General features: G+C 46.0%; 1 protein-coding gene across 1 annotated transcript in view; it reads right to left on the reverse strand.

Annotated features, from left to right (window-relative positions):
* The window catches only part of LOC114584435 (NAD(P) transhydrogenase, mitochondrial-like), a 69829-nt gene that overhangs the window by 31505 nt on the left and 18636 nt on the right, over nt 1-19688 (reverse strand). The window contains exons 4-11 of the mRNA XM_028706308.2: nt 18637-18854; nt 11909-11996; nt 10467-10555; nt 8005-8192; nt 6891-7024; nt 3113-3304; nt 2171-2324; nt 34-195 (exon numbers count right to left, since the gene is read on the reverse strand). Of these exons, the coding sequence (XP_028562141.2) occupies nt 34-195; nt 2171-2324; nt 3113-3304; nt 6891-7024; nt 8005-8192; nt 10467-10555; nt 11909-11996; nt 18637-18854 (1225 nt within the window). The remainder of the gene's footprint in view (nt 1-33; nt 196-2170; nt 2325-3112; nt 3305-6890; nt 7025-8004; nt 8193-10466; nt 10556-11908; nt 11997-18636; nt 18855-19688) is intronic.

Raw genomic sequence — 19688 nt, forward strand, 5'->3', positions numbered from 1 at the left:
ACAGAAGCAAAATGTACAAGAGTCAAGACTTACCAGAAATTGCATTAGTTACTGACATGAGGGGTGAGTGAAGAGCAGGCGTCACACCCCAAACAGTATGGTAGCCAACGATTCCAGCAAGCCCAAAGGTGGTAACCATTTGCGTAAAAGCAGCATTAGGAGAAATCAGGCCCAGCCCTAAAACCGTTGTTAGGCCTAAACAGAAAGGCATCAAATCAAAAATGCATTTTTCTTTCAAATGAACCCAGATCATCAGCCCACACCCATACTCATTGACATTTTGACCTTGACAACAATAAGAACGGGAGCAGGAGCAGCTTTCTGAGATAGGGTTTTATGGGCATAGCTTGCATTCTCTGCTTTTGCCAGAAAAGGGAGACCTGCCTGGGATAGAGTTCACTTTGCCAAGTTGCCTGTTCCAGAACACTTTGGCATCCAGGAACGGAAATGCCATATTCTGAGATGCTAAGTATTTTGTCTGAACGAATCATCAAATGATAGAGCACCCAGAAGAGCGAAATGAAAAAATGGCACTAATTTCTCCATTGACTTCTTTTCTCGCTTCGTAAGAGCATCTGAAAATGGTTAAAATATACAGCAGACCACACAGGCTCTTCAGCATTACCTGATGAGAGAAACTGCGTTGACCTTCTCTGTCTGTTTTATCTTTTGCTGATGGTGGAAACCTAACCTAGCCAACCAACCAATTGTCTGTTTTCCAATTCTAAGTGAATAGTCTGGTTATTCAGGGCAAAAAAGCACTGGGATTGCGTAACTTACGACAACACGTTAAAGCTTTTTGGGGCCTGTAACCACAGCAAGCAGCGAGTTGCACATCTGAATGCCTGTCCGTTAAAATAGTCTCAGCACATCTCAGAAAGAAGGAAGAACTCGTCTCCTTAACATATTACTTTCCTATGCTCATCAATGTGTGGGTATTTTCCTCCCCATGGAGGAAACTGGAAAACGTACAGAGCTGCATATGCAGCCTGACAAATCCCAGTCTGAGGAAAATTTTAGTCCCCACACCGTCCCCATAAAAAGGTAAAGGGACCCCTGACCATTAGGTCCAGTCATGGCCGACTCTGGGGTTGCGGCTCTCATCTGGCTTTACTGGCCAAGGGAGGCGGCGTACAGCTTCCGGGTCATGTGGTCAGCATGACTAAGCCGCTTCTGGCGAACCAAACAGCGCACGGAAACGCCATTTGCCTTCCCGCCAGAGTGGTACCTATTTATCTACTTGCACTTTGACATGCTTTTGAACTGCTAGCTTGGCAGGAGCAGGGACCGAGCAACGGGAGCTCACCCCGTCACGGGGATTCGAACTGCCTACCTTCTGATCAGCAAGTCCTAGGCTCTGTGGTTTAACCTACAGCGGCACCCGTGTCCTTCCTATATATATATATATAGCAGCAAAACTCCACACTGCTGCCCACCCTAGCTGTTTAGTAAATGCACTCTGGGATTAAGGTGCCTGCCCTGTGCAACTTTTACATAAGCACTACATGTGTAAGTTGCTATCAGGAGGCCCAGACCAAGAAATATTGCTGCCTTCTTGGGGAGGGGGGACAGCAAATGGCACCCCACAGTCAAGGTACATACTACGCAATCCTCTCTTCCCCTCCTTGGCACTAAAACAACTAATGATAATAAAAAAAATAAATGAATAATTTGCAGCCGCTGCATGCCAACCAAAGTCAGCTGCCTGAAGCCGGCTGCTACACTCAGCTTAATGGTGAGGCTGGCACACATTAAAATCACGTAAAATCTGGGAAATTGCCCTCTGCTTTGGGCCTACAGGTGCAAATCCAGTGCAAATGTTATAACCAGTTTCTGATGTTACAGCTGTACTCACAGTTGGTAGAAAAGGCAGGTGCAAGGCTACTTTCCCCAACATGTGTAGGGAGTGTGGTTTATACAATTTTTTAAAGATGAAATAAGGTAAAGATAAAGGTACCCCTGCCCGTACAGGCCAGTCTTGACAGACTCTAAGATTGTGCGCCCATCTCACTTAAGAGGCCGGGGGCCAGTGCTGTCCGGAGACACTTCCGGGTCCGTGGCCAGCGTGACATCGCTGCTCTGGCGAGCCAGAGCCGCACACGGAAACGCCGTTTACCTTCCCGCTAGTAAGTGGTCCCTATTTATCTACTTGCACTCGGAGATGAAATACCTGTCGTATAAACTCCTGCTGACGTCATGGTCTTTCTAAATGGCGAGATGGAAGCTTGTTTTTCTGCTTCTAGCTCCAGGACGGTTTTTTGCTTAGCTGGGGCAGCAGGTGGTACGGTTTTGGGCAAAGGCGCAGGAAATATTTTTTTCCCTTCCTGTAGCAGAGAAAAATTCTAATTAGGTTACAGTCACAATATAACGGGTGGAATCTCTGTTGCACAGGTAAGATAAAAGTAAAGGTAAAGGACCCCTGGATGGTTAAGTCCAGTCAAAGGCGACTATGGGGTTGCGGCGCTCATCTCGCTTTCAGGCCAAGGGAGCTGGCGTTTGTCCACAGACAGCTTTCCGGGTCATGTGGCCAGCAGGACTAAACCACTTCTGGCGCAATGGGACACCGTGACGGAAGCCAGAGCGCACAGAAATGCCATTTACCTTCCCGCCACAGTGGTACCTATTTATCTACTTGCACTGGCGTGCTTTCAAACTGCTAAGCTGGCAGGAGCTGGGACAGAGCAACGGGAGCTCCCTCCATCGCGGGGATTTGAACCACCAACCTTCCGATCGGCAAGCCCAAGAGGCTCAGTGGTTTAGACCACAGCACCACCTGGGGCCCAAAGTGGTGCCCTACAGATGTTGTTGAACTACAACTCCCATCATCCTAGACCACTGGTGCTGCAGGCTGGGTCTGATGGGGGCTGTAGCCCGACCACACTTGGAGGGTTCAATATTGGCTGCTCTTGCAGGTGCAAAGCCAGACTCATGCCTCAAGCAAAGAATCAGCAGTGACAACTCTTAAATTATCTTTACCTTGTGTTCCATTCAGTGCATTTGGATACACCCCCTTTATTCCTTAAGAGTCTGGGTTTCACTGGGTTTCTGCATGCATTTGTTAAACTGTTAATTGAAGTATTTTGGGAAGGGGGAGGGGGGGAGAGAATCTCACCTTCATTACCATAGTCCCTCTAATTACATGATCAATAGTCCCATAATCAAAATCATCCTTTGGCTCAAAGTAAAAGTATTCTTTGTCGGGAGAAATAGCTTTTAATAACTTCAAGATGTTGTTTGAATAAAGGCTACTGGCCTGAGTAGCCATGCGACTTGGCAGGTCTGTGTAACCAATATGTACCACGCCCTGGGGGAAACGAAATAAACAAACATTATTATTTTTCCAAAAGCGTTTCTCATGAAACTTTCCTCATGCAGTTTGCCCAGACCTGGTACACCTTTCAGAACCAACAGCAAATTTATTTATTTATCTGCCACTTATATGCCCAAATGCCTTCTTGAATGGTTTAAATCAAACCTTGCACATGTCTGTGGATTTTCTGACACTTCATTTTACAAGTTAAGTGGTTTCTCCTTTTTAAAACGAACGGCTTGTGTTGATGCTTAGGGGAAAGGAAAGGCTTTACTTTTGACCGGGAGCCAATGACTGAACAAGCTGGGAGGCCATTCGGGAAATGAGCTATACAGTCATATGGTGCTTATTTCAAGAACGAAGAAGCAAAAAGCATTTTAAAGGTTTGAAAACACCTCTTAGTTGCCCGATGCTATCATGGTTACGAGATGTACTTTGCAGATTAATTGCACTCCAATTAGTCCTGAGAAATTTGTAAGCAAATACATTTAGTGAGAAAATATCATAACTATCCCCTTGTCGTTGTTTCAAAAAGAAAAGAAATGAAAAAGAAAACCTGAACATTCTGATTCTAGGTTTTTTAAGGAGTGTGTGAGTTTTGACTTTAAGTGCATTGTGAGTTCAGAGCCTTTTTGTTGTTGTTGTTTAGTCGTTTAGTCGTGTCCGACTCTTCGTGACTCCATGGACCAAAGCACGCCAGGCACTCCTGTCTTCCACTGCCTCCTGCAGTTTGATCAAACTCATGTTGGTAGCTTCAAGAACACTGTCCAACCATCTCATCCTCTGTCGTCCCCTTCTCTTTGTGCCCTCAATCTTTCCCAACATCTGGGTCTTTTCCAGGGAGTTTTCTCTTCTCATGAGGTGGCCAAAGTATTGGCGCCTCAGCTTCAGGATTTGTCCTTCCAGTGAGCACTCAGGGCTGATTTCCTTAAGAATGGATAGGTTTGATCTTCTTGCAGTCCATGGGACTCTCAAGAGTCTCCTCCAACACCAGAATTCAAAAGCATCAATTCTTTGGCAATCAGCCTTCTTTATGGTCCAGCTCTCACTTCCATACATCAGAGCAAAACACCAGTTATGTTGGGTACGGTACTGTGAAATAAATGCCCATACATTGTAGGCTGGGCTGGGTACATACTTGTGCTGCAAACCCCCCACCTGTGAAATACCTTGTTTGGTTTGAAAATCTGGATATTGATTGGTATCCTTTAGTCCTTTATGGTTCTGCCTGCCTGGTTTGGTTTGGCAGCCAGACATGGAAGTAGGGAATGTATGCCTATTAATTATGGGTCACTGTGAATATGTGGTCCTCTCAAGAGCAATGCACTCTCATGGATAGGTTGTTTCCAATGCTAGTCCTACTCAGAGTAGACCTATTTAAATTAATGGGCATGACTGACTCGGCCCTACTTCTTCAGTGGGTCTGCTCTGAGTGGGACTTAGTTGGATACAACACCACTTTTAAAAAAGGGAGTCCTCATTAAAATTCAACAGCATTTTAGTGCACATATCTATAAAAAAACACATTTTATGCTATTTTGTCTAATATACACATTTCTGAAGGGGAATTTTCCTTACTCTATAATATATTCTGCATGTTATTTTCATGCATTTTTATGCACAACTTATCCAAGCACATGCATTTTTGGTATACACTTTGACTGGAGAACTGCACTGAAAAAAATCAGAAAAATGTGAATTTCAAAGGTTGGTTGTGTTTTAGTTTACACACTGTTTTGAAAGAGGCAAATTAGGTAAGTGCACTTTTAAACTGAATCAAATTCCCCTGCCCTCATCCCTAGACACACCACTGAAGCCTTTGCTGCACTTAATTCCCTCATTCCATTGTTCACCTTGGCAAATATTACAGGGCTTTAGAACCAACAACGGACTCTATGTTCCTCCCCTATAATGAAGTCCTAGTGATTCCTAGCGGCTCTACACACCACTGGTAAAGGCTCTGGGAAGAGGTAAGTAAGAAATCACTAGAAAACCACTGCCTTTCCTAGGATGCTGGAGACAATATATTTACTTTATTTATACACACACACACACACACACACACACACACACACACAGTGGTGGAGCTTCATGCTCCAGCACCGGGGGGGGGGGCAGAGAGCAGGCGGGGCTGGCATGCGTCTCGGGGGTGGGGGCGCCACCCAAGGGGGAGAGGTGTCCCATCCAAAGGGGCATAGCACACGTCCTGTGGGGGCGGGGCACCCAGCGTGGGTGGGGGAGTAGCCGCAATGGAACCCCACCGGGATCGCGCTGCCGGGGGCGGTGCACTTCCCCCGCACTCCTCTTCCTCTGCCAGTGCGCGTGCGCACAGACACACACACATATTTGCAAAAACCCACCCACCACTTCTCCACCCAGTTTTTGGAGACTCTACAGTATAAGAAAAGCCATTTAGCCTTACTCTAATAGACAATGGAAGCATTTTTTTAAGAACAAAAAAAGAGAGAAGATGCCCTTATAATATTCAAAATGTGATGGGGTGGAAAGTGAATGAATGAATAATAATGATAATAAAATTTTATTTATATCCTGCCCTCACCAGCCAAAGGCAGGCTCAGAGTGGCTAACAACAGTAAAATAATACCGCATTCTAAAATCAATTCATTATAAAATCATAAAGAAGAAAGTCATATGCCATAGGGGTGAAGCCCCCATAAACCCCAGCCAGCATGGTCATGACTATCATCTTCCGAAGCAACTACTCTATTCCGAACTTCAAAATGGAAAGCGTAATGCTGGTGGTCAACAAAAGAGGGTCAAAGACTCTATCAAGGCAAATCTTTAAAAATGTAGTATAAACACCAACAACTGGGAAACACTGGCCTGCGAGCACTCCAACTGGAGAACAGCCTTTACCAAACCCTCACCGTGATCAACTCCCACCTGGAAACCTGTGTCCCACTGTATGGATCCAGAATTGGCTTCCACAGTCACTTATGCACTCACTGTTAAGACCATGTTCATGGAAGACAATCTTACTTGGCTACGAACGATCACCAAAAAAGAAGAGGTTCAAGGATAATGGAAGTTGGAGTCCAACAACATTGGGAGGGCTCCAGGTTCCTTACCCCATCAGAAAATGCAAGCATGACTTAAGCAATGGGCAAGGGCCTGTAGTTCAGTGGTACATTGCCTGATTTGCACGTCAAAGATGCCAGGATGAATCTCCGTCATCTCCAGTTAAAAGGATCTCAGCTGGCTTCTGATCTTGGAGAGCAGCTGGCAGTTGAAGGAAACTGTACTGTGCTAGATGGATCAATACGACCAAAACAGTTTCAATGGGAAGGAGGGGGAAATTTTGCCCAGGGTCAACTTATTTCCTTGGAAGATCAGTAGTGCAATTCTAGTTTTCCCTAGCTATATTCTTGAAGGAGCAGGAACCTGGAAAGTATCTAATATGGTCAAGAAGATCTGGTCTTAGCCTGTATCTGGATGTGGGGCCACCTGAGAACCCAAGGTACAATGCTGTGGAAACCTTGGAAGAAGGGCATATGTAACAAAGCAAGGCATCTCATTAATCAAGATGGGACAAAGTGTCCCAAACAGGCCCTCTACAAACCTTGTGAATGTGAAGCTCTCCCGGTTGGGTGGTTTCCACATTGCCACCAGCCTCAGCTGCAAGATCGACAATCACGGAGCCATCCTTCATGGACTCCACCATATTCTTAGTAATCAGGGTAGGAGCTTTTTTCCCTGTTGCAATTTGCAAGAAAAGAAACGAATTATGGGGATTCTCATCAGTTTTAATACAGTTTTAATACTTTTCGCGCAAAAGGAAGTCCAAGCTACGAAGATGCTGCTGCAGTTCTGTATCTTTTCTCTCGTGCTCCATCTGCAGCTCTCAGTTCCATCAGGTGGGGCGGGAGGAAGGGGGGGGGAATAGTGGCCGAAGTAAACCCACAGATCAGACCATCTATGCTAGTCTAGCACTACAAATCTATGGGAGAAGCTCTTGCGGTCCTTCCCTTGTAGCCCTTGGAACACCTGCCCGCGCCTCCGCCTCCTCCTCTTCCTCCTCTCTCTGAACTGCTTTCTCCATGGTTGCCCTTGCTCTCCTCTCAAGGCTCCTTAGCAATTCATAGGCCATGCCAGGCTGCCCATCTCATCTGGGTCCTTCAGCAGCACAGCCGCAGTACGTCCTAGTGAGAGTGGCGGCATAGGGCAGAGGGGAGGCCCCAGGCAGAGATGCTCAGGAGGAGGATGGCGGCGGAAGGGCCCGAGGCTTCCGCCAGTCCCGGTGGGGAGGGGCTCCCAGGGGCTGAGGCTGGTGAGAGGAGGCTGGAGGGGGGCGGGCCGGGCAGCCAAGCAACACAGTTGGAGCCTCCCTCCTCCCTGGCCGGCAGGGAGGGAGGGAGAGGAGCTGCTTCCTTTGAAACCCGGGAAATTTAAGGGACATCCATTAATAAGGGACAGCAGCGGGACATGGCGCTGGAATAAGGGACTGTCCCTCCAAATAAGGGACGCTTGACAGCTATGAGCAGGGAGTCCTTCTCAGTCCCCCCTGGAGATGCAAAGGGTTGGACCAGGGACCTTCAGCGTGCAAAGTGGGATGCTCTACCATGGAGCTACAGCCCCTCCTCTTGGCTGCCTCCTTGGTGACCGGATCTGCAGGCTCCTAATTAGGAGCACACTTTGCCAAGGGCATCTGGAATTGTTATAAAGTTGTACAGTACCTGGAATAAGGGCAGTGCTAATAACGATATCCACCTCTTTGCACTGTTTGGCAAATAAGGCCAATTCCGCCTCGATAAATTCCTTGGACATCTCTTTCGCATACCCTCCGACGCCTTCTCCCGCTTCAGCAATGCTCACTTCTAACGTTTCCGCACCAAGAGATTTGAACTGTTCCAGAGCTGGAGGCCTGCAGGCAAAGTGGGGAGAATTTCACAGGCACTGCCGAGTCAGATCTTTTCCAAGCCACAGGTAAAAAGGTAAAGGGACTCCTGACCATTAGGTCCAGTCGTGGCCGACTCTGGGGTTGCGGCGCTCATCCCGCCTTATTGGCCAAGGGAGCCAGCGTACAGTTTCCGGGTCATGTGGCCAGCATGACTAAGCCGCTTCTGGCGAACCAGAGCAGCGCACAGAAACGCCATTTACCTTCCCACCGGAGTGGTACCTATTTATCTACTTGTACTTTGACGTGCTTTCGAACTGCTAGGTTGGCAGGAGCAGGGACCGAACAACGGGAGCTCACCCCATTGCGGGGATTTGAACCGCCAACCTTCTGATCAGCAAGTCCTAGGCTCTGTGGTTTAACCCACAGCGCCACCCGCATCCCAAAGCCACAGGTAGTTAACCTAATATGCACTAAAAACAGGTAGCTGTCCATGCCAATGCAGAGTTTCCATCAAGGAAGAACTCCAAAGTCCATATTTGGACAATACCAACCAAATGTGGTAAGCTGACAAGTTCTCTAGAACTCACACCCAGGGCCGTCTTAAGCATATCTGGCGTCATGGTGCAAAGATCCCTCCGGAGCCCCACTCCCCGATCCCTGAAGTTGTCCAAGCCTCTGCGGGGATCGCTCTCCTCCCGTGGAGGCTTGGGAAGGAAGCTGCATGCCCCCCAGCCATATGGTTGATGGGGCGCAGCTGGCGGGCTTGCAGGAGGGAAAGGTGTGCTGGTCCCGTGGGTTACCCGAGAGGCAAGGTCCAAGTCCGGTCCGTGGTCAAAGGTGCAACGTGGAGGCAGCCCGTAGTAGCTGAAGCTGGGTGCAGGGCAGGGAGTCGGGCGAAGTCAGGAACAGGCATGCAAGCAGGGAGCCTGGGCGGTTCAGGAGCTCAGGCAGGAAAACAGGACAGGATTCAGGCAGGAACTAGCAACCAACAATGTTGCTCCTGCAACTTGGGACTGGGCCTGGCCGGCTTTTATCTGTCCCAAGGCATAGGGCGGCGCCGATCCTCTGGTGACTCGTCTCCCCTGGCCTGGAGGCGAGCACTCCTCCTGTGGGAACTTAGTTCCCTCCGCCTCTCTGCCTTGAGCCTCTGCAGCTCAGGAGAGGCTGGAGGGTTACCAGACCCAGAGGCAACCTCAGCTTCCTCTGACGGGGCTGAGAGTGGAGCACCTGCAGGCAATGGGTCCTCCATCACCTCAGGAGCCAGAGCAGACTCAGCTGATGCCTGCACCTGAGGACCCAGCACAGGTGAGGACACTTCAGGCTCAAGCTGGTTCAAGCTTAGCTGGTTCTGGAGGCAGGGAATCCTGTGCAGGCTGGGATCCCTCAGGTTCAGCATCCGAGTCTGAATCCCAGGCCATCACAGAAAGGGGAGGCCGCCGGCAAAGCCGTGCAGCTCCCCCACTCACTGGGGCGCCCATGAGAGGCTGGCGCCCTGAACCAACGCACCAGTAAACCCACTGGGAAAGACGGCTCTGCTCACACCCTGCTTTGTGTAACATCTTGCCAGATGAAGAGTTCTGGAAGATCTCAAAAGCTTGCCACATTTTTGCAACCCAAACGTGGATTTCAGAGTTTCATCTTTGCTTTTTATTAAATCAAGCTCAGTTACTGGTTTATTTGCAAAGAGATGTAGGTACACTGGTAAGACCATAGGCTGCAAGCAGGAAAGGAATATGTGCACACCGTAAGCAATCTTTAAAGACCCTGTGTTTCTGTAAGAATTACAACAGCTTACGGTCTGAGGATTTGAGTTACTATAACACCGGTCCTGAAAGACCTACATTGGCCCCCAGTACGTTTCTGAGCACAATTCAAAGTGTTGGTGCTGACCTTTAAAGCCCTAAACAGCCTCGGCCCAGTAGACCTAAAGGAGTGTCTCCACCCCCATCGTTCATCCCGGACACTGAGGTCCAGTGCCGAGGGCCTTCTGGTGGTTCCCTCACTGCGAGAAGCCAAGTTACAAGGAACCAGGCAGAGGGCCTTCTCAGTAGTGGCACCCGCCCTATGGAACACCCTCCCACCAGATGTCAAGGCAATAAGCAACTATCTGACTTTTAGAAGACATCTGAAGGCAGCCCTGTTTAGGGAAGTTTTCAATGTCTGATGTTTTATTGTGTTTTTAATATTCTGTTGGGAGCTGTCCAGAGTGGCTGGGGAAACCCAGCCAGATGGGCGGCGTATAAATAGCAATTATTATTATTATTATTATTATTATTATTATTATTATTACTACTATACCTGGTATCAAATCCCCTAACAATGGCTCCCATGGATTTAGCTGCTCCGGCTGCAGCTAAGCCAGCTACACCACCACCAATGATTAATATCTAGAAAGGAAAACAATAGCAAGAAATAGCAAGAAAGATACACTATTGGAACAAAGCACATATCACTTAAGCAGGGTAAAATGGTTTAGAATAAAGGAAGAAAGTGATGGCCCAAATCTTCCTCTTTGGAAGATCTGGAAATGAGACCATGAGCAAACATACTGTCTGCTTATTAGTCTCAAGCCTCACTGCAAACTTTTACAAGACAGAAAACCATGGCGTGATAACTAATCCAGGGTTGGCATCAAGAGTTCAGCATGGTTGGGTTTAGGGTCAGGTGTCTACACTCCACAAGGGGGCCCATTGACAAGGGCCCCCCTGCAGCTGCTTCTCCTCTTCACCACTGCAACCTGCTTGTTCACTTGCCTTTTGCAACAGTGGTGGTGCAACCATAGATGCTTGCCAGCTCGCTCATTGGCCTAGCAAGAAAGCAGATAGGAATGGAGGGATCTGTCAATCACGGTCCTCTCAATTTCTCATTAAATTGAGTTATCCACATTTCTGCAGCGATTTGTAATTTTTTTATTTTCAAATCCTCATGAAAATTCATCAGGAGAACATCTCACACAGGAAGTTTGTAGGATACAAACTCCTCTTGCAGAAATAAAATGTATTAGATATGCAATCATGAACAAAAGTCAAGAAATCAGTGGCTGTTAAACAAAGGAGCAAGATCAGAACTGTTGTAATTGGATTAATCAAGATTATGGAAGGAGAAAGGAATAAGAACTTTGCACCCTGAAATCCAGCACACAGGAAGTCACCTAAAATTGTTTAATTTGGTATTGGAATAATTGGCTTTTAAATTGTATTGTAATTTGGTATTTTGATAATATATATATCATCAAGAAAATGCCTCCTAATAAAGACATTCTTTGTACATAGTTTTGACGAATGTACCTATTTTTGCAAGCAATTCCCCCCACAATTTAATGCATTTTTGTATGTTATTTCACCAACACGTTCATTTTGATGCACGCTTTCCCCTAATATAGGCATTATTGTCAACATTGCCTGGTTGGAGAACTGCACCACAAAATTCACATGAGTGTGGGTTTCAAAGGGTGGCCATGGTTCCTTTCTCAAATTGTTTGGGGCAGTGTGAGTTTCATAGATTTGCCTTTAAATGCAAACTGAATTGAATTGAGGTTGAGCGTTTTCAGGTTGCGTCCCACGGTGACCCGGAAGTACTGGAAGGGTTACTTCTGGGCAAAATGACATCACACGCATGCACAGAAGCAGTGAATTGTGACCTGCAAACACGCAGACGTGGGTTGCGTTCTGCTCAGGTTGTGAACGGGGCTCCGGAACGGATCCCGTTCGCAACCAGAGGTACCACTGTACTGTTCGCACCTTTGCCGGAGGAACTTTTCCAGCTGCGGTAATTTGCCCGGTAAAAAATCTTCCAAAATGATTGGCTGCCAGGACTACAGCCTTGTACCTAGAGAGAGAGAAAGCAAGAGAGAGAGAGAGAAGAAAGAAAATGGTGAAAATATTTCTTGGCTCTTCAGTAGGCTTTGTGAATAAATTGCAACAGACTTAACAAATATACAGAAAGCAACCAAAAGGAGAATTAATAAAAGCCACCCAAGAAAACAAACAACTGCTCGAGAGCATCTCCAGGATATAAATTGTCTAAGTGAAAAAATACATTTGACTGTCATAACAAATTATATCAGTGCTGGTTACATGCTTTCAAGTGCCCAACAAAGGAATATTGCTGTGGATACTTTGGGAGAGGCACCTGGTGGAGAGTGAAATGTTTTATTATCACCCCGTATCAGGGCCGGATTTAGGTTTGATGAGGCCCTAAGCTACTGAAGGCAATGGGGCCCTTTATATGTCCAGCTGTCCATTGTCAGCAACAAATTACCACTGTTTTTTGTGTTGAATATACGCTATATGGTAAGTTATACCTCAGGTCTGTACCTCGGATTACAGACGCTTCAAGTTACAGACGCTTCAAGTTACAGACTCCGCTAACCCAGAAATAGTACCTCAGGTTAAGAACTTTCCTTCAGGATGAGAACAGAAATCACGCAATGGCAGTGTGGCGGCAGCGGGAGGCCCCATTAGCTAAAGTGGTACCTCAGGTTAAGAACAGTTTCAGGTTAAGAACGGACCTCCAGAACGAATTAAGTTCTTAACTCGAGGTACCACTGTACAGTAAATGGACAAAAGTACAAAGATTCACGAAATGTTTAGGGGTATGCGTACCCCTGCGTACCCCCCAGAAAAAAAGCATTGGGCATGTCTAAGGTTCATTAGGGGTGCATAACTTCCAAAGAATTGGAGCTATTCTGGGTTCACTCTAGTTCTCTGAAGAAGAAAACAAGAGGTTTAGATTATTTCTTTCTTTTTAAAGCAATTTTGTTTTGTTTTTGCAGGGGGGGTTCATTTTGAAAGCATGTTAAGGAAATCCACATCCGTGGATTCTACCCAACCTAATGCTTCCAACATAAACGTTCCTTGGAAAGTCGCAGCAATGTTTGCCTTATTTTTCACTTCACGCAGGGTTTACATTATCGCTGATTAACAAGGGAATCCCTCTGTTGTATATGTAAAGAGGAATAATTGCATCCATGCCTGCATTCACTCTGCCTACAAGATGATCCAACAGGAGGTCGACTCACAGACAGCTGTCAGAGCAACACAGGGACCCCTCGAAATCTTGTGCATACTTGATTTCCCTTGGTTGTGTGCTAGCTTCATTGACCCCAAATTAGGATTGTTGGGCTACTGAGATTGCTAGCAGGGACGCCTGCATGCTTTATGCCATACAACACCAAAGCCGTTTTGCAGGTCAAAGGAGCTACTGGCATGATCTCACCTGCACTGTGGTGCTACCACTGAAGATTGAAGGAGGATGGAACAGATAAAGAGGACTCCAGTACACAAATGTTGATGTGTCAATACATCTGTATTTAAGGAAGAGGTGCAGAATTGACTCTGTCCAGTAGGCCGCCATCTTTAGTTATGTCAATAGCAGTGAAAGGGATGCTTGAGCAGCCTCAGGACTGCAGGGCTTGGGAAGGGAAACTTAATGCTTTCTCTCTCATTTCACCCCTCAGAAGCTACCAGTTGCGTTTCAAGCATCCCATTGATGCTAAGAGAAGTTTTCCTTGAAATGCAATTCACTTCTTCGGATAGACTATTTTGCAGGGGACTACATCCGTGTTAAGTTCTTATTTAAGATACAGTGGTACCTCAGGTTGCATAGACTTCAAGTTACATACGCTTCAGGTTACAGACTCCGCTAACCCAGAAATAGTACCTCGGGTTAAGAACTTTGCTTCAGGATGAGAACAGAAATCGTGCAGCAGTGGCGCAGCGGCAGCAGCAGGAGGCCCTACCAGCTAAAGTGGTGCTTCAGGTTAAGAACTGTTTCGGGTTAAGAACAGACCTCCAGAACGAATTAAGTAATTAACCCGAGCTATCACTGTATCGGGTTATTCATTTTGTAAGACCAGAGCAAGAGGCTGTTTGTTGATGAACAGGTTAACATACAACTGGACAGGAAAATGAAAGCAACCACTAGGAAAAGCTAAACGAGTCTTAGCTCCAGCCCATAATAACTTTGGGGAGAGCCTTCTCAGTGGCAACTCCCAGACTTTAGAATTCCCTCCCTAGAAAGCTAGACTGGCTCTCTCCTTTCTTGTTCCGACAGGCGTTTGGGAACTGACTGCTTTTAACAAAAGGGCTGGTGCCACACTGTTTTCATTGTAATTATTGGTATGCTTTTAATATATGTTCTATATGTATATTGTTTTAATTCTGTCAGTGTTTGATTCTTTTTAATTATTGTTTTGTTTTTTCCTGTTTTTTCTCTGCAGTTCTTCTTTTTATCTGTAAGTTTCCTTGAATCCCATCAGGGAAAAGGGTGGGTATTAATAAATATATCATAATAACAGCAATAAAAACTGGCCACAGTGTATACCGGTAACTCTTATCATTACCCATTTCTACAGTCAGGAAGAGAAGTACGGTAGTTAACCTTCTCCTCTCCTCTTCTCAGATTCCGAGGCTACAGAGGCTTTTCTTTGGGCAGCTATTTGCACAACAAAAACCATGCAGGTTATTGGCATTCACACGATTCCTGTCACGTCTAGTTTGGACTCTTTTTTGCCCTTCTTGGGTGTTTTGTGCAAAGGAGGACAGCACACAGCCCTGTTCAAGCAATCTTTGGGCTTGGCAAATGGCAAAAGTTGCCATCTTATGCCAGAAAAGGAACATCAAACGAGCCGCCCCTGTGGCATGTTGAGCGCCATCACTGCTTTCCAGAAAACCATTGTATAAGCAATACATTGAATATATCAAGGCACTGTTTTCTCAGGAGATTTCATCCAGGTAAGCAGGTCCAGAATATGCTACTGACACCTAATTTGTCTTCTAGAAGCGCTCAAAAACAAAGCTGTTCTGGAACCAATTGCAGAAACAGCTGCAGCCCCAGAAATATGTGGCAACCCTTACTCTGCTATTAACACAACAAAAGCGGAGCCTGTGAAAGAACAGGCTGATAAACTTCAGCTGATAAACTTGAAAGTCAATCCAAATTGCCTCCAGATCAGATTTTACATCCAAGGTGTTTTTGAATGCCCGGGTAGTAGCAGCGACTCAGTCCTAGCCACATTCATTCAGAAGCAAGTCCCATATTTCCAACTAAGTATGCTTGAGTTTGAAGCCCTTCATATCACATTGACTGTACTATGAGCCAAAACCTTTAGGGCCAGTCATTGCCATTCAGGAATAAACACATTTTGAATCAATTCAGGTTTGGAACTGATTTCAAAGCTGCTGGAATTTTCTCTTTCTTTCAACCCAACAAACTGGTTTAAATGCTACACCAATTATGTACACATGCTGCATCTTGAAATGGTTCAGAATTAAAGCCACTTCATCTCAATTGGACTCATTTTGGTCAAGACACCAAGCCAGACTTGCCATTGCTGTATTCAGAGAAAACTCTTGCGTCTTTTAAGAACCGTGCATCTGGGAGATGTTAAGTCAGGTGTAATCTCTCCAGCTACAGGGCTATTACACACACTTTACGCTGTGGTTTAAATCTGACAACACTATTTTTCCAGGCTGTTTTCCTAAACACTTACTTGCTTCCTAAGTGCTGGCATCTAATAACATCCCACATACTTTCCTTCTGCCCAAATGAGGTGTCATAAATGGCCACTGAAGAGGCCCAAAATTATAATGTCTCCCAGAACAGAAGACAGAGAGGTTAAGTGTCATTAGTGTTCCCACACAACACACTTAATATCTCCTAGAAGATTCTACACATCTTCTCTATATTCACGTCTAATAGGACATGGTGGACCTGCAACACACAGTTGCTGTATATTCTCCCCATCTAAGACAGGAGTCCTCAAACTTTCTATCACCAGGGCCCCTTTGAGAAGGCTGATCATTACTGAAGGCCCACAGTCACCAAACAGTGCTCAATAGAAGCCGAGTTTGTCGTAATCAACTAGCAGCTACAGACTTTACTTTCTACTGATACCTAATTCATCTTTGGAATTTGCTAAATTGTTTGCCATAGTACATAGCTCATATTTCATCAAGACATTTATTCTGGAAGTAGTGTGAATCACACTCCACATTTAGGACAAAATTTGCTGAACCAGAAGCCCTAAGAAGGCCTTTTCATTTATGTTTTCTGCTTCTCATGCCAACATTCCTCTCAAAATGTATTTACTCATCCCCTGTAGTTTCTTCTCCCATTATCCTTTCACATGCAACTTATGCTATATTCTCCTCTCCCAACTGCTACTTTCTTTCAACTCACCTTCTTCCCATAACACCTTTCCTCTCTTATGTGTATCATCATCATCATTCTATAATAAATACTATAATACAATAATAAAACCACTGAATTAATTGACTTTTGGTTACTTTAGACACCTCCTTCCTCTACAAAGACATGTTGACTCAATTGCCATCATATTTTGTAACAAGTTCTTGTCAGGCAGTTTTGGGTTTCCTTGTTTTTGTTTTTGTTTTATTTTTTTTAAAAAGACGTTATTTGTTATATATTCTTCTGTGTACCAAGTACCGTATTTTTTGCTCTATAAGACTCGCTTTTTCCCTCCTAAAAAGTAAGGGGAAATGTGTGTGCGTCTTATGGAGCGAATGCAGGCTGCGCACCTATCCCAGAAGCCAGAACAGCAAGAGGGATTGCTGCTTTCACTGCACAGCGATCCCTCTTGCTATTCTGGCTTCTGAGATTCAGAATATTTTTTTCCTTGTTTTCCTCCTCCAAAAACTAGGTGCGTCTTGTGGTCTGGTGTGTCTTATAGAGCGAAAAATACGGTAAATCCCTTGAGTATGAGGAAACCACTTCCTTATTTTGGTGTGGTCCTGTTTTGCTTCCTAACTCAAGTGCTCAGCCACTTGAATTTGTTGTTAAAAGGAATGATGATGGTAATCCCCAGGTTGCAATTTGGAGGTCATCCCTATCCCTTTAAGGAGCCCCATTCCTGGTGCAGTTTAATCAACACTTCTGGTATCAAACTGAAACAAAGCCAGGCACACATGGTTTACAGCCACCATTGAATTGTGGGGTAGAATGACTCCTGCTAAGTCAGTCATGGCCTACCATCCAAACATGGCTTTTTAATATACCAAAAAAGGTGGTTTTCTTAGTTCTGTTTCTCTGCTCCTTCATGCTCCTCAGCCTCCTGGAGCAAACAGGGCTCTTGGTTTGCCCAGCAGCAGCTAGGAGGAAATAGTTGCAGTGGGTAGAAAAAGCAGGAGCTGCTGCAAAACTATAGTCTCATCTGTAAAGGTAAAGGGACCCCTGACCATTAGGTCCAGTTGTGACCGACTCTGGGGTTGCGGCGCTCATCTCGTGTTATTGGCCGGGGGAGCCGGCATACAGCTTCCGGGTCATGTGGCCAGCATGACTAAGCCACTTCTGGCGAACCAGAGCAGCCCACGGAAATGCCGTTTACCTTCCCGCCGGAGCGGTACCTATTTATCTACTTGCAATTTGACGTGCTTTCAAACTGCTAGGTTGGCAGGAGCAGGGACCGAGCAACGGGAGCTCATCCCGTCAGGGGATTCGAACTGCTGACATTTTGATCAGCAAGTCCTAGGCTCTGTGGTTTAACCCACAGCGCCACCCACGTCTCTATAGTCGCATCTGTACTATACATTTAAAGCAGTATCATGCCACTTTAAGCATTCGTGGCTTCCCCCCAAAGACTCCTGGGAGCTGTTGTTTGTTAAGGGTGCTGAAAGCTGTGATGAGACCCTTATCCTCCTCATAGAGCTGCAATTCCCAAAGCTCCCTCAGAAGAGAGATTGACTGGTAAACCAGTCTGGAGAATTGTAGCTCTGTGAGGGCAGAACAAATGCAATCTAATAGTCTTTCGGTGCCCCAAGCTACGGGTTCTTCCTATGACAAAAGCCTCCCCCCAGAGACAGGGTTTCCCCACCTTATGATTTAGGCTGATCTAGGCTCTTCTGGGGATGCGGGTGGCGCTGTGGGTTAAACCACAGAGCCTAGGACTTGCCGATCAGAAGGTCGGCGGTTCAAATCCCCGCGACGGGGTGAGCTCCCATTGCTCAGTCCCTGCTCCCGCCAACCTAGCAGTTCGAAAGCACATCAAAGTGCAAGTAGATAAATAGGTACCGTTCTGGCGGGAAGGTAAATGGTGTTTCTGTGTGCTGCTCTGGTTTGCCAGAAGCGGCTTAGTTATGCTGGCCACATGACCTGGAAGCTGTACACCAGCTCCCTCGGCCAATAAAGCGAGATGAGCGCCGCAACCCCAGAGTTGGCCACGACTGGACCTAATGGTCAGGGGTCCCTTTACCAAGGCTCTTCTGAGCATGCTGACTGTCCTTCTGGCACTAAAGTCAGAGAGGCTGCAAAGATTTGTAGTGGGGCTGAGGCTGGAATTGATTAATCTGAAACGGTAGCCCTGGTCCTTCACTATTGCAAAACTGGCCGCAATTGAGAACTGTCCAAGTAGGATAAGTGTAAGAAGCAATGCCATATATGACACAGCTGAACCAGAAAATTCAGCCCTACAAAAAATAGCATTGGTAGAGAGAATATTGTGGATCCTCACCCTGCAATGTTGGCCATTGAACTTAAGGCATCATATCCTTGAGCGATAGTGACTCGAGGAACTTGGTCCATTGCCAAGACGGTGGCCTTGCGCTGAGCAAGTTTATCTAGCAGATCTGGGTTCTGAGCCGGATAGATGAAGCTGACAAGTGTCGCCTTCTCCTTCAGTAGGGCTGTCTCATGCACTCCCAACACTTCATTAAAGACTGGAGCTCTGACCTGAAAGAAAAGAAATGTTTTGTTTAATCCAAAATATTAATCCAAAATGTATTTCCATGTACCTAAATTAAACACCCTCCAGAACACCTTCTGGTATCTGTTATGTATTCAATGGTTTGTGTTTGTCTGAACTTGAGTCTGGGCTAAGGAGCCCTTGTGTTCTGATTCGATGCATGATATCCAATCACAGAGCATTTCAGGATTCGGGCCTCTGCCATTGGCCCTTAAACTCTGAGTTGTGATTCGCAGCTTGGAAGTTTAGACAGCCAATCATGCTGGGAGTGGCCCTGGCCTTCAGAAATGTATATAAGCAGTTGCCTTGCCCCTGTTTTCCAGTTCTGTTAGTTCAATAAAGGTGCTTGATGTTTTCACTGTGTCTTGCCTCGTTGGAACCCACCTACACTTCAGTGTCTTCCAGATGTTTTGGGCTACAAGTTTCATAAGGCTCAGCCAACTCAGCTGTGCTGACTAAGATTGATGGGAGTCATAGTCCAATACATCAGGAAGGAACCAAGCTGGTGAAGGCTGACTTATAGAATGCCACCTCTTCAATCAAATCCCTCCCCCAAACTCACCTTTTCCATGAAGCCTGTGACCCTTTAGTTCCTATCCCACAACAACTGAAACAAATCATATTCACCCCTTTCCATTTTTCTCCTTGTCTTCCCCTGTGCTGAAATGTAGATTGTAAGCTTCTTGGGCGAAGGCTATGTCTTTTTAGACGATCTGAAGAGAAACCAGAGTATATGCTGGTCTTATGCTAGTCTGCAACCCAAATAAAGTTTGATGCTGATACTGATACACTGTCTTTTTGTTGACTTCTGCAAAGTGTCA

Source organism: Podarcis muralis, chromosome 14 (genome assembly GCF_964188315.1).
Source record: "Podarcis muralis chromosome 14, rPodMur119.hap1.1, whole genome shotgun sequence".
Taxonomy (NCBI): domain Eukaryota; kingdom Metazoa; phylum Chordata; class Lepidosauria; order Squamata; family Lacertidae; genus Podarcis; species Podarcis muralis.